Source organism: Cygnus atratus, chromosome 2 (genome assembly GCF_013377495.2).
Source record: "Cygnus atratus isolate AKBS03 ecotype Queensland, Australia chromosome 2, CAtr_DNAZoo_HiC_assembly, whole genome shotgun sequence".
Lineage (NCBI taxonomy): Eukaryota > Metazoa > Chordata > Aves > Anseriformes > Anatidae > Cygnus > Cygnus atratus.
The window spans coordinates 98,130,281-98,145,614 of NC_066363.1; the positions used below are offsets into that span (position 1 = coordinate 98,130,281).

Here is a 15,334-nt window from a genome sequence, read left to right on the forward strand (position 1 = left end):
TGTTTCAAACTGTAAATTTAGCCAGTAGTGCTGGGCATGTGCTTTCCCAAAGCTTTGCCCCCTGTAACACAGGAAAAACAAGTTTGGGGGTTATGTTTTTTTTTTTCTCCTTGTATTTTTTTTCCTGACTTTATTCCCTTAGAGGGGTTGAAAGGAAAATGATCTTAGCAGAGTGAGCACTCAGCCCTGCAGGACTGCAAATCTGTGGGTTATTTTTAACCTAATTACCTCAAATTAAACAAAACCTTACGATTTATTTATTTATTTGGCTTGAATTGAAGACGAGGTTAAAGGGACTTTATTTGCAGTGAGACTCCAGCTGAAGCCGTACTTCCATTGTGCTGTTTAGAAAAATGCCTGTGGCACTGCAACCTGCTAAGGAACAGCACTTGATTTTCTGAAGCACTGCCTTTTCTGAGTTGATGGGAGAGGATATGCAGCGATAGAGCAGTTCACTCCTTTCCCATTCTCACCACTCCTCCGGATATGGTGATCGCTTTGGACTGGTGACATTTTAGATGGAGCATAGGCTCCTTACACTTGCCTGGCAGTGGCTCATTAACTGCATGTTAATTGAAACTGAAAGTTTGTCAGATGATTCAATTCAGTTACATGTTAAATGGATTCAGTGAAGTAAGCATTACTGCTGTGATGAAAATCTCTCTGGAATTGATTTATGAACTGATTTGGAGGGATTCAACGACTTTATCAGCAGCTCTGAGAGAGGAGCGTTGTGAGAGCGGGTGGAGGTAGCGTGCTCCGAGCAAAACAAATCATACTCTTCTGTTCCCCCCTAAACTGCTTTAATTACTGCCCAGTATGTTCCCTTTCCAGGACATGTGTTAGATAAATTTGCTCTGAAGAGCCGAGAAGCAAAGAAGAAACTGGGAAGAACTGAGAGTCTGGTTTGAATTCTGTAATCTCAGTGGCTGAAAATGTTGAATTCCTTATCTCTCAGTGGACTGAGCAGTCATAAAATTTACCTAAAGTTTGACTCAAACATAAATGTATGTTAAAATAAAAATGTATCTGCTTTAAACTAACGGACAAAAAATTCAAAATTTACGTTCTTCATAACTCATCTTTTATATTGGGCCACTGCAAAAGTCTTTCTTAAGTGAGCAATTTATTCTGTATGCTGTATCTGCTTATATGCTTGGTTTCAGTGTGGAGCCAATTTTTATTGCTGAGTTATAAACCCTTTGGAAAAAAAAGGGGCTTGTAATGGAAACGCTGACAGACCTTTAACTAGGTCAGTCTTATCTGGCTCCATTATCTTTGCTTTTGTTAAAGCATTAAATGGCTGCATATTTGTTTATCTTTCTCACAGTCCCAGAATTTTAACATGGGTATATTATTGAATTGTTCTTTCTTCAAAATGTTATGAACATTTGAGAGTTTATCCAGACTTTACAGTGATCTTTAAAAATAAATTGAACTGTTGTGTCTTATTCCATGATTTTCTTGCTTATACAGTACATTTAGTTTGTAGTATGTCATTACAATACTAATACCAAAGTTTGCCTTTTTTTCCATCTATTATACTGTATTATCTAATGTTGTTTCGTCTGTTGTGCTTCTTTTTACACAAAAGGACAATTACATTTTTTGTTTGTCCCATTCAGATGAAAAGCCATACCACTGCAATTTTTCTGAAGAGGAAACCCCTATGGTAACATCTCAGTTGGAGGAAATTCCGAAGCTGGGAAGCCGCAACACCAGAGAAAACGAGACCAATGAATCTAAGCCAGAGATTCCAGCTTTGGTGTCAGCACTGGAGAGTGTCATCAAGGAGCCCTTTTCGAAATACCACGATCTGAAAGGTTCTGTGGACATAAAGATGCCAGCATTTCACCACAGCCAAGGGCTTTCTTGCTCCAGTCACTTTGCTGGCTTTGTTTCGGGTGTGGGCCAGACATCTTCAAACACGGTCATGGACTTGAAAACGTCACTTGAAGTGCAAGCTAGTCGCTCTAGAGAAAATTTGCTAGACTTACACAGGGATCATCCTCTAACAGAAAAAGGTGCAGAAGCTCACGAGGCAGTTCCACTTGATTTGAGTGAAAAATCAACAAGGGATAATTCATGCAATAAAAATTTGAATACATCCTTGCAGGCTGCTTTAATTATCTACCCATGTCCTTTCTGCAGTCACAAGACCTACTACCCTGAAGTCCTGTGGATGCACAAAAGAGTTTTGCACAAAGTCAGCTGTAACTCGATGGTCCCCCCTTGGGTTCAACAGAATGGATTCAAGAGTATTAAAAACAACCTGGTTTTTCTGGCAAGGAGTGGGCGTACCGGCCCCCCTCCCGTTCTCGGGGGTAAGGAATGCCAGCCTTTGCCCGTTGCCAGATTTACACGCACTCAAGTGCCAAGTGCATTGCCAGGGTCCAAAAGCAGCTCTCTTCCTGTTGGGATGACTGCTAAGTCTGGGAGTGTGCATCAGTCAAAGGACAGCCATGCGTTTGGCCACTGTGGTCCACGCTTATCAGGTCTTGATGGGTACAGACAGCCCAAATTAAACCATTCCCAGGAGCAATACAGCATAGCAGCACAACCGCCTCCGCTGAAAAATAAATATGAAGCAAATTCCAAACTTATGCAAATGGGAGCATATAGCAGAAGTGTAACGCCTACTCAGACAGTCATATCCAGGCCTAGCACGCAGTCCAGCAACAGTAAACAGGTGGAAAAGTATGTGGTCCCCCAAGGAAGTACTGGTTTTGTCCCTTCAGGTAAGCACTGTGCATCTGATTCCGTGAAGGCCAAATTCAACCCACCACCACAGTATCATCCCCTGTGCAAAAGCGAGCAGTACACTAAACACGAAGAGCCATCGGTGCCTCAGAGGGAGTCTCACATAAAGGCTGGTAATGAGATGAGGACATTGGCAAACTGCACAGCTGTGGCACGAGCAAGTCCACTGATGCAGCCCCAGCCTAGCGCAGCAGGAATTTCTTCGGCTTTACACTCCAGCAAACAGGATCCGGGATCAGACGGGCATGAGAAACGTTTGGACATTTTAAATATCTTTAAAACATACATTCCAAAGGACCTCGCTTCGTTGTACCAAACCTGTGGTGCCAACAGCCCTGTCCTGGATCATGCGGGTAAGATTTCATAAGCCCTTCCACAGCTGGGGACGTGGCTTGCTTGCTCCTTCTTCATTTTGAGCCACAGCGCGTTGTTTTGCAGTTTCCTCCTTCTCCTTTTAGCTGTTGGGATTATAAATTCATTGTTCTATCATTTCTGGATAGGCTTGAATAGACTTGTTTACCGATGTTTAACATTGCAGCATCCCCCCTCATGCACTGTGTGACATTTCTGTCACAGGTTAAATGTAGTTGGTTCCACCTGGAGTATTCCTGTTGCTTCGTCCCCTCCCTTCAAGCAGGCTAGAGTTACACAGATGTGCTGTCACACTATGATCCCACTGATATGCTGGTGCTGGCAAACATCATAATCTTTTTGCTTCGGGCAAAATAAACATCCTCTGGGGCTTATCTGTGATGTTATTTTGGAGGTTTTGTTCAATTTTTTCTGCAAGCAAGTCTTCCAACAACAGAGGGGTAATCACTTGTCAGTGTCCTTTGTCTTTCTTGACAAAAGTCTAAAGATCTCCTTGTCCATATCAAAAAATACTATAGTATTTTTCAAACGATTCTTTTGATCTATTTGTTAGTTTATAATTAAAAAGAGGTATAGCTGAATATGTGTCTGCTAATTCACATAAGCTGGAAAGGCTGCTGTTCAAATAACGAGTTTAAAGTTTAAGGACTAAAAAAGTACTGCCACATTTAAAAAAAAAAAGGCTGGGGGGGGGAGGAAGAGGATAAAAAACCTGTGCATTTGCATTTGAAACCATACTCTTCTGACTATCTGCCAAAATTAGTTTGCCTCAGTGGAAACTGAAAATCACACTGATTTATTACTCTTGAGGTGGGTGTGTGGGGGTGGAGAACGGGAACCACAGTCCCTGCTTTTGCCCTTTGTAAACCATTCAATTTTTTAAGCACTTCTGTTAGTAGAAGCTGTGCAAGAACTGACTTTCACATACAAAAAGTACTTGTTTCTCACCTTTACTCCTACAACTGGAAATAGCTGGAAATTATATGCTCACCTGACATAATGCTCTCTGTTTCATCAAAGAAGTGTGTGAAATGGAGCCTGTGACCCCACTTTGTAAGGGGGATGACAGGACATTCAGAAGCCAGCGGTCTTAAGTTGTGGTCTAGGTCCCAGAAGGTGTATGCAAGTTGACTGCTCTGGCAGCTGTGAGGCATGAAAGGAGCCATGATGTTCAGTCAGGTCTTTGTGGAAGGTCTGTTGGAGAAGACAGAGGCAAAATCTGTCTGAAATAGCTCATGAGGTGTACCTTTCAGCCTCTGTTGTTGCTTTTAATCAGGTAAACTGTAATGCTGCATAAGAGATGACTTTTATTACTATTGATCATTCAGCAGGTGGTTAGAGGCTGTGTAATTATTGTAACTATCATGAAGCTTATTGAAACTATCATGAAACCCATGTGGAACACTGGGGCACAATAAAATAAGGGCAGGATTTCCAAAGAGGTCTCCATTTACCTGTTTTTTTTTGTTGTTTGTTTTGTTTTGTTTTGTTTTGTTTTTTAAATAGGGATTTTATTGCCAAAATGTTTTTGCTGGGCAGTGATTTCCAGAGACACTTTAACTGGAAGTTATTTAGTGCCTATCTCTGCTTTGAAATCTCTTCTTTCATTCCAAGTGTTTTACAGCAATCAAGTTTTCAGAACTTGAAACTTTTTTTTTTTTTTAGTGTAGCTTGTCTTCATTTTATATACAACTTCCAAGTTGTTGATGGTTCTTTGAACCAATTGGCATGATGGCTGTTTTTCATAGCAGTAAAATAAAAAGCTGCTGCAGGCAAAAGGAACAAGATCCTACCAACTGCAAATAGAGGAAGCTAAATGAACCTTGTCTGAAATAACACATGGTCCTAGACTGAGCCCTCTGTCAGTATGCATCATACAATTAAGTCTTCATATGGCAATGTGAATAGGGCAATCATGACATAAACGACGACCAGAAATCCCACTTAGATATGCTATTTGTCACGTTTTTTCCCAATTGAATGTTCCTGATAAACTTTACTTGGGTGTTTGGTGCTAATATACCCACATCTTGGACCATATTAGAATATTTTAGTGCATGGTTGTGCAGGGTTTAACTTCCCTTATAGTGGCTGGGTTTATTTCTGGGATCCTTCCTTTTACATTTGTGTTTATTCCAGCATGCCCTTGGAAAGTTGTACGTGCTGTTGTGATGCAGCTGCAAATGCAAAGCTTTATGCACTTAGGCTAGGTTCGTTTAGCACTGCCCAAACTTCCCAAATGCTCGCAGGGAAAATCTCATTGTTACATATAATAGTTATTTGTTTTGCTCATGGTATTTACATGAATTGTGGTATTAGGAAAGGATGGGTTATGGCAGCAGATGCGCTCTTTCCCTGGGGCTCCTTTGAGGCCAACTTTGAATACTGTTTTCACAGGAGCCCCCATTCAGGTGGTCATCTCCAGCTACCTGGATTTGCCAGCACCTGCAGTCATCCACCCTTTTTTGTTCACCCTCCTGTGTCCTGCGTGATGGCTCAGGGGGGCATTACCTTGCAACAGCGACGCCCATAGCACAAAGCTCAGAGGAATCAAAAGCCTTACACGCTCCTTCAGAAATACAACGGCAAACATACCTGGAAGCCATCCACTTTTTTCCACCTATTTTTTTAAATAACTGCCATAACATCAGTGCCAGGGAGGGGTTGGATGAAAGTGCTAACCCATTCTCCTCCGCATTTGTATGCTTTTAGCATTACACACACAGCGATTCTCAGCCTTCCCTCCTCAAAGCACAAGATGCGGCTGGGAACAGCACTTCCACGCAGGCCGTGAGATTGGGCCTACGACGAGTGCTGTGACAACTTTGGGGCTTGGTTCAGAGCCTGCCATTAATGCGAGTCTCTCTAGGACCTGGCTTGAGGCTGCCCCATCTCCCCTGTCCTGCTGGGGTTGAGGTGTGCAGGTTCCTTGGCTGGGGCAGTGGTGTCCTGTGATGCTGAGTGAGCTGTGCTCGCTAGGGCGTATGTGCAGCATGTGTGGACGGAGTAGGAAATAGCCTCACTGTCCTGAAGGCCTCTGGGCTCTTGTGGTGGTTGTTCGTGTTGTTGTAAACAACAGGATAGGATGGTTCTGGCTGTCTTTGGTAGCAGAAAAGCCATTTCCTGCTTCCCAGAGAGCACAGCATCACAAAAAGGAGTTGAAGAAGAGTGTACTCATCTTTCCTAGAAAGGAGGCCTGGGGTATGGAGGGATTCAGGGCTTCCAAGAGGTGGCAGAAAGCCATCCAAGAAGCCCAAGCCTCCTGGGCTCTCCTGGCAGCAGAGCCCAGCCTGTCTCTGCAGGCTGCTGCTTGGGGCAGTGGTCCAGCAAGCGCTGCTTCTGGTCCCTCCTTGCACTTCATTTAGCTTTGGTCTCGAGCTTGCAGCTGTAGCTCTGGCCGGTGAGGGGGAAATGTTGGTAACATATCAGGAAATCCGCTTTAACCTTTGCTACCTCATGAGGCAAATCCGTCTCATTAACTGTGAAGCTCCCATTGAACCTGATGTGATTTTGTGTGTGTGTTTGTGTGTGTGTGTGATCTGGATTTGGCCCTAAATCATGATCTTGTATTTGAGTGCCAGGAACTTGTTGGAGATGAATGTTCAGTTATATAATATAGGCTGTGCTGCCATCTGCAGGAGGTGCTGTTATGAAATGAGAAATCAGCCGTAGGATTTTAGGGTGTGTTTTTGGTTTTGTTCCCCCTCCCCCCTTTTTTTTTTTTTTTGTAGCCAGACTTTTCTTCACAATCTATATTGTGGTAAAAATCATCATAGGACACTTGGTGCCATACAAGCAGAGGAAGTGGTAGCCCATCTCCTTTTCCATTCACTTTGAGGTACAGCAGTCTGTATTTTGGATGAGCCCTCTGGCACCCTGCACTTGATTTTCAATATCTTTTTTTCCATGACACTTTTTTGTTCACAATTTTATTCATTTAAAATGCTATAATAGGAGGAAAAAAAAGAAAAGAAAAGCTGAAACTTCACTTCCGCTGACAACCCCATGAGAATTTCTTTAAAAGCCAAAGTACTCCAGTGGCAAATGAAAACATCAACTCTTCCCTTCTGAGGAGGGCGTTTTACCAAAATAGAAAAGATGATGTTCGGCCATATTATTTTTTTTAAAAAAGCCCAATAAAAGTCAAATGTGTCTTTTTTGATCAGCAGCAAAAAGACAAAGACCAGCCCTTTAAGTCTGATACTGTAAACTGACCTTTGGAGAAAAAGGAGAGGTTTGAGCGGTTTTCCACAAATGCTAATGGCCTAGAAAACATGTTTACCGAGGGCTGGAGGAAGGCTGCTGCGCCGCGACTAGCTCAAAATGTCCGGAATGACACTTTCATTCACAGATGTCTTTCGTCTGTGCCTCCGAGCTCCGGGGTCAAAGCAGCACCGGCAGGCAGGTAGGCAGGGGCTAAAGGTTTGATCAGTTTGTGATGGCTCCACTCACTCTGCATTTGTCTCTGAGGTATTGCCGCCCGGGGGGGACAGTCGGGCTCTGGTCCTACTCACTTCCTATTATCCATGTGACTTGTCTCCGCCACGCTGGAGTCACTTTGATTTGCCTGATGTACTGCTTGACAAAGCTGGGTGATGGCTGAAAAGTGGATCCAGCTGCTCTGAAAAGCGCACACCTGACATGCCAGTCCTGGTGCGGGCACATCATGGGGAGCATTTTTTAATTCAATGTAATTTATGCATTCTTGCAGTCCTGTGTGTGCCTGGCCTGTCAGCCAGTGCCTAGATGAAGGCTGACAGTTGTCATCCAGGGCCTGAAGGTAGCCTCACATAATGACACATTAGACATACTAATGATGTTTTCTTCTGGCATAATGTTTTCTTCTCAACTTTCTTCTCTCCTCTCCCCACCACCCCCTCCCTTCCTCCCTCTCTCCCTCCCTTCCTCCCTATCAACTACAGGGATGCTTAGGACACAAACACGCCAAGGAGACTGCGTCTGCAGGGAATGTGGAAAATGCTTTAACCAACCCAGTCACCTCAGGACTCATCAGAGGTCCCACACAGGTATATTTTCACACTTGCTCTTGCTTTCTCCCTTTCCTGCTTGCCTTCTTTCAGATCCGGCTGACAAAATGCCAAGAATTATGTTTCACGTACCACGTTAACCTCAGTAATTCAAATACCTAAATCTAATACACAGGTTTTTTATTTTTACGACTATTGCTCTTGTTCTCCGGATATTGCTTACCTGATCCCCACCCAAACTCCATAAAATTGCAATGCATTTAAGATAAGTCTGTTTGCAAATGTTTTATTTTAATTAGAGAGTAGGGTACTCAGAAATGAATATGCTAATGAATTCTGTTGCCACCAGCACAAATTGAAATCAAAGTACCCCTTTCAGCAGAACATAAGGCTTTGTTTTGCCTCATCATTGCTGTTGACAGGACCGTTTTTGCAGGAAACGAGATTTTCCTCAGACCGGTTGGTCAGTCCTAAAATCAGAAATCCCTACCAGCCGTTTTTAACCTGGCACAGTCTGTTGTTGAGACTGGGGGAGGCGAAAGCCACCAGTGTCGTTACCTCCTGAGCATTGCACGAGACAGTGAGACTAGCGGGCTCTTTCTGAAAAGTGTGAATGATGCATACATAAGCCAGTCTGATGCAAAATGACAGAGGCCAAATGGTAAGTAATGCAAGAAGAGGGTCCCTTTACACATAGTCTGATAATTAATGTTGTCAGTGATTGCTTTCTTCAGCGCTGAAGTCTGAATTAAAAAGGGCAGTGGCCCTAGGCTGCCATTAGCACACTCTCTTACAGTAAGTGTTACGGTAAATTGGTATTTTCCGGCCACAGGCTAGTAGCTGGTGTCTTTTTTTGAACGTGGTTAATCTGTAATGGTCTCAAATAATGTACACACACTAACGAAGCTTGAATGTTCATCTGTTAACAAGCCCCCTTGTTCCCACAGTGGTATTTGAGTCTAATGGACTCCGAGGTACTGAAGTTCACACCACCTCCGCAGATGCCCCAAAACAAGTATGTTTTACAATTAATTGGATGTTTGGTTTTTAATGTGGTAGCTGGGGAAAAGTTGCGCAGTGATACTCATCAGTAAAGCACTGACTGGTTTATAACATGTATAAATAATAATGGTGTTGCTTGATATTTAGCTCTTAATTTTTTTAAACATTTTATCAAAGTCTGTTATATAGAGAGTCAGTTAATTGTAGACCAGGTAGTTAGTGTTTAATTAAACATGTTACTGACTTACTGGGGAGTGGGTGGGATAGATAATGCTAATGCACAATGATATGTAGTAGTGAGATGGTATTTAAAGAATTCTTACAAATAGTTTGCTTTTACAACTAATATGTTTTCTGCTGCAGCAGTGCAATTAACGCTTAGTCTGTATTTTTCTGAAGAGTCTTCATACCATAATATCCACTACCTAGTCTCTGAAAGGCTCATCTTCCAGTTCCTGTGGACTCTGCAAGTTAGTGCGCTTTCCTCTTTCTAGACTAGTGTTTCCTGTCTTAACAAATGCTTCTCAGCACTCTGAATTATACGTGACACAGCTGTGATGTAGAAAACCATTAAGCTGAAATTTCATATGGCCTGTATCTTTGGAGACTACTGTCACACCTAGGAAGGTGGACCTTGCTACTCCATGGTCAAGCTTGGCAGGTGGGTTTCAGGGCATATCTTCTCATGGGCAATTTTCTTTCATTTTGGAGCTGCCTCCAGCATCATTCACTCCTTCTGCTTTCATCCATATTTTTAATATAATTTTTACTACATAAAAGTTTTACATACTGCCCTCCCATATCTTACTAAGCAATTGCAGATGATTTTTGCTGTGCTTAAAGAACGCAGCTTAATATCAGTCCCACCTTCATGAAGTTTAGGAGCTGTTTCTACTTATTCAGTAAGCATCCTCACCACGTTGCTTAGTTCACGTGCTGCACCCCTCGTGGAGACCCTTGGCATCTTCTCTGTTGTGCTTGCTTCTTTCTGCCCTGGAGGCTACTCTGGGAGTTCATCCTCTGCCACAGGAATTATCTGACCTGGGGTTAGGTTGTAGGAGTGGCCAGCAACTCTCCTCATAAAGTTTTCAAGATGATGTAGCACTTCATGTTGTTCTGGGTAGTGTTTTTTTTGGTTTTGTGGGACAGTAACAGCAAAATTCTGCTCTAATGGGAGAACTAGTTGAAAATGCCCTCTTTGATGTTTACCTAACCAAATTGTGCAAGGACATCCATCTTAGGAAAAGTATATGCCGGGGAGAAAAACTGCAGCTCTGCAAACTAGCTCAACTATTCTTTGGTTCTCATCATTTTAATGATCTAGATTTAATAAACCTAAGCACCTTGAAAATGCTCTTTCATCTTTTCATGCTCACGGTTTATCTCATATGTAGTTGAAATTGAGTTCTGAAGGCAGTGTTCTGTTTTGTTTTTCTTTTTGGTTGGTTGGTTGGTTTTTGCCTTTTTTTTTTCCTCTAAAAGACAATATAAGGTCAAAGTTGGAAATACATTTCCGAAAACTTCTGAAGTGGTCATATCTACCCCAAAAATGCTGTGGCAGCTCAGATGGACTCTTTTTGTAATTTGGGTTGTATTACTGCACAATAAATTTACTCATAATCTTGTCTTTGTAAACTACTGCCACACCACAATTTATTGACTAACTTCTTCCACAGCAAATGTAGTTTGCTGTTGCAGACAACAGTCCATGTCAATCTGTCTTCAAAGTATTTGATTAAATTACAGCATCTTTCAATACAGCAGAATACTGGGTAGAGGTTCGGCTCGTGAATCGTTTTGTCTCTTCCCAATCAGTATTTCTCCCACAGAAGCTGTAGTATGATCGCTTTTCCAGGCGATATCTTCCTTTCTTTTGTCTTGTTTGTTCTTCAGTATCAGCCTGTGTCTCAGTTTGTCGGTGTCTGTGTCAGTTAGGATTATTCAGTTGTCTGCTGTTTTCCTTGTTCTCATCACAAGCAGGCTTTGCACTCCCGCAGAAGCCTCCACCTGCACGGTCCCTGGGTTTTAGCAAGGGAATACATTCATTTCTACCTGCAGCTGCAGGGACCTTTAGAAGCACAGAGAGTAGCTCTCGCACCAAGAACAATGCCTGCAGCGCTCTGGAAATGTTACTATTTCCCACTTTAAACATTGTCACTCTGTCTTCATTTCATTTTAATTGGGGACAGATCTATTCTTGAGAGTTTACAGTGTAAAGTCAGTTCAAGTTACAGAAGTGCCATGCACATGCTCTGAGCAAGAAACAATAGTTAGCACGTACAGTAGCTTTAGAAGGATTTTTTTTTTTATGTTAAGTGGAAACGATTCGCTTTACATAATGTTTCCTCCTCACAGGTAAAATATCTTCCCTGAAGTAGTCTGCTAAAGAGTGAAAATATTAACATTAGTATTTCGCAGTTCCCCCATTCCCTTCAGTAGTCATGGAAGATCATCTCTAAAGGTTTCCTTTATAAAAGAAGGTTATGTAGGGCTTTTAAAATTCCCCAGCATAGTAGCTTACAATGGTGCTGCATTATATAGCAGTTTTCTCAGAGAATAATTTTAATTCCTGCATGTTAAAAATAGGGTCTGCAGCCAAGCTTTTTCAAAAATGAGCCAGCTAAATCTATATTTAGGTGTCCAAATAGGAAACCTACGTCAGGGTAATGAACTGCTAACAGGAGATGCAGGTGTGCAGCAGTACTGCAAAGCAGGCCACCTATAGGAGTGTGTGAAGAATTCCACACACACACGATTTTGATGATAATAGCATTAGGCTGCATTTCATGCTTTGGCATTAGCACCAATGAAATAAATACCTTGTTTCCTACATTTTGTTTATACTTCTTTCATAACATTGTTTTCTGTGTTCTCTTCTACCTGAATGCTTAAAAAAATCCATCAGATGAATTTCTCTTGAACTCTAGAATATTTCTTAGTCTTCTTTGTCTAAAGGTCAAAAAATGCTTATTATATACCCCAAGTCAATACAATCTGTGCAAAGTCATGCAGATTCTCTTGAAATGCTGCCATATTAAACATACTGAATATTCTGAATATTCTTATAAATGCTAAATATCCCAATATATCCATAATTAAGCTTGCTTATCCACTATGAATATGTATCTTAATTTGGAATACACTAAGCAGCATCCAAAGACCTGATTTAGTAAGCATGAATTCCGGAAGCACACTCCAGTCGCTTAGACATAGCAAGACAAAAGCTGGCTCCCTTTTTGAAGGGTCCCTGCACCAGTGTGAATCTCAAAGGGGCTGCAGCTCTTGAAGCAAAGGTCTCCTAAAGCTTGGGGTTGTTTCAGAGGAACTGCCTGATTCTGTGACGTTGGAGCCAGTAGCGCAATTCCCAAGTGCATTCAGTGGCACAAGGATTGACCTGTAGCCTGCTCATGCAAAATGGTAACAGCATTGGTGGCAGTGTCTAATGCACATGCCTCATATTTAACATCACCTGTTGTATTTTTAAAAGCATATACAAATGTGGCCCACTTTAAAAATATGATTTATCAGTGACAAGTCAAAAAATATGCTCTAAAAATTTTAAAGGACAAGTAATTGGATTTTTCGAAGGCATAATTTACTGAGTAGCAACAAGAGTTCTGTCTAATTAAGAGCCTATATATATATGTGAAGCATATTTACAGTGCTGGAGCCGAAGACACTCTAGTACATCTGTACATCCATAGTTCTCTCTACAGATTTGCTTTTTATTCAAGAGAAGCAAGCAAAACCCCCAAAACTCTAACCGTCGCCCTCTGCAGAAAAGCATCCTTTTACTCATAGAAAATCAAGCGAAAGCTACCAGCTAGGGAAAAAAAGGGAATCGTTGGTATCACGGATATTTCTGGCTGAAGCTTTCCACGTGCCAGAAGGCAATGACCCTCCTTTTCTGTGAAAGAACTACAGACACTACACTTTTTGGACGTTGTTCATGGAAAAGAGGTGTGTGCAGCAGATTCTGAATCACAGGAGCATAACACCTTCATTGAGGAGTCCATGAGGTTTAGCTTTCTCTGCTATGACTATTTAAAAATATTTCTTTTAGTGCTCAACCTTGAGATAATGATGTGAGTAGTCAGAATGTGGATGACTGGAAGAACCCATCAAGAAAAAAATCTGTGTTGCAAAGGGACCTGGGATCCCTTTGCTGGGGACATGTTACCTCCAGTGTGTTTATAGTCCACCTACAGTAAAGCAGCTGGAGGGAGAAGGGGAGGAGCAAAAAAGAAAAAAAAAAAAAGTTATTTAAACCATTGGCTTGGTGTTTTTATTTGGATCTGAAATTTTGGCACTGTCTGTTAGAAGTCCTATTTATGACATTTGTTCATATGAAATGTCTTGTCCCAGTTCCGTGTGGAGTTTCTTCTAAAGATCATGATTAATAGTTCAGTCCTCATTATTGCAAATGTTATTTTTAAATAGTTATTCTGAGAACAAGAATTCCATTAATCAAAATAATAGATAATGAACAAATAAATGGCAACCTAATTTGTCTCGTTCATACATATGGAGATTATAATGCAAACAATCAAGGAATCATGGAGGCTGCTGTACTGGAATCCGAGTAATATGCATGTGTTAGCTATCCATCAGTTTCGGAGCATTATAGACAGGATTAGCAGCTGTAGGTCTTGTCTCCGCATTTTCCCCTTGCCAGCAAACTGAAAAGGTGTCCATGCTCCAAACTGATTATTGCAATTTATTTCAATGGCATGTCATGTGATCAGCTGTCCCCAATATATTAAAATGTGCACAGACTAATTTTTCCTTTTTCTAGTTAACTGGTGTAACGCCCCAGAATTCAAAATTAAAACAGCTTCTGGCATGGAAGCTATAGGTTTCATCTACACAAAAAGGGCTTTTTTTTCTTCTTTTTTTTTTTTTTTCCTTCTAAAGTTCTGGAAGTGACGAAAGCTTACTTTTTAAAATGGTAAATTTTGCAGTTCAGGAAGAATTCAATCCAGCTGTGTATCAGATGGTTCAAAAACTGATGTGCATGCAAGCATATCACAAAACCAAAGGCTTAGGGGTAGTGTTTGATTTGCTGGAAAACCCGCCCTTGGCCCTACTGTGAATGGGTGAAATGGGGAGGAACCTTCTACTTCCTTGGGTGCCTATAGGGTGAGCCACTGGGTGTGCTTTTGCAGACACAAAGCCTCCTGCCCAGGGAAACATCCTTTGCCTCCACCCACCTGCAGCCTCCTCCGCTATGGGGAGGCCATTTCTGGGAGGCTTTCTTTGTCCTCCTTTCGCTGGTATTCTCCAGGCAGAAACCACACACTCGCATTTGCTAACGCTGCATTTCAACCAAGCTCTGTAGACTTCAGCTCTCCCTCTCACTAGTGCCACTGCAGGAAAACCTGCCTCCCTGTGGAGGAGGAGGAGTTCTCCGATGCTAAAGTGGCCAACGGGGGAACATCCCCAGCCCTCTCCCCCTCTGTGGATCCCTGTTGGGTGGAAAGAAGAAAAATCTTCCCTTTCACATGCCCCTGATGCTGCATGGTCTGTGGGCGGGTGGTGCCTGGACCCACAGGGCAAGCAGCCACTGCTGGCACCCCACCGGATAGCTGTCCCAAAGAAGCACCCTGAATTACTGCCTTTTTTTGGTTCTTACCCAGGGAAACTGGGGCGAGACGCCCGCCCTCCCCTCTTCTCCTCCCCCGGCTGGGAGGAAGCCTGCCGTGCTCCCCCGTGTACGGGGAGCTGGTTCGATACGAGATGTTTTAATGATGAATGCCTCCTCTCGGAACTGTGGTTCTGTCTCTCAGGCATGATGTAGCCGTGCAAAAATGTAAAGCATCTTTCTTAGTTTACTGCAGGAAATTCAGCATCCAACTAGGGAAGTTTTATCACATCTCTCATTCAGTTACTGTTTCCTACATTTCAAATATACTGCGGTCTGTACAGCAGCTTTTTTTTTCTTTAATTTTGTTGCAAATCTTTCCGACTTAAACCAAACTTTGACTGGTAAATGTCATGAATCTCGGTCCAGGTTTAATTAGGAGCTTTCTAAATCTATTAACAAAAGAGATGCACTTAATACATTATGTCAACCAGAGCTGGGCTTTCTTTAGCTATTTCTAGGGCTGCCATAGGCACAGCTTGAAACTTGCTTGGATTTTACATGGGTGCCGTATTTTATGTTGCATTAATTTAAAATGGTCTGTTTCACTTCATCAAGACTTTAGCTTAAG

At 42.1% G+C, this 15,334-nt stretch overlaps 1 protein-coding gene across 2 annotated transcripts in view; it reads left to right on the forward strand.

Moving 5' to 3' along the window:
• Nucleotides 1-15,334, forward strand: part of ZNF516 (zinc finger protein 516) — a 101,978-nt gene that overhangs the window by 82,990 nt on the left and 3,654 nt on the right. For both annotated transcript variants that reach the window (XM_035550558.2, XM_035550559.2), the window contains exons 3-5: nt 1,626-3,113; nt 8,055-8,159; nt 9,068-9,135. In XM_035550558.2, coding sequence (XP_035406451.1) covers nt 1,626-3,113; nt 8,055-8,159; nt 9,068-9,135 — 1,661 coding nt within the window. The remainder of the gene's footprint in view (nt 1-1,625; nt 3,114-8,054; nt 8,160-9,067; nt 9,136-15,334) is intronic.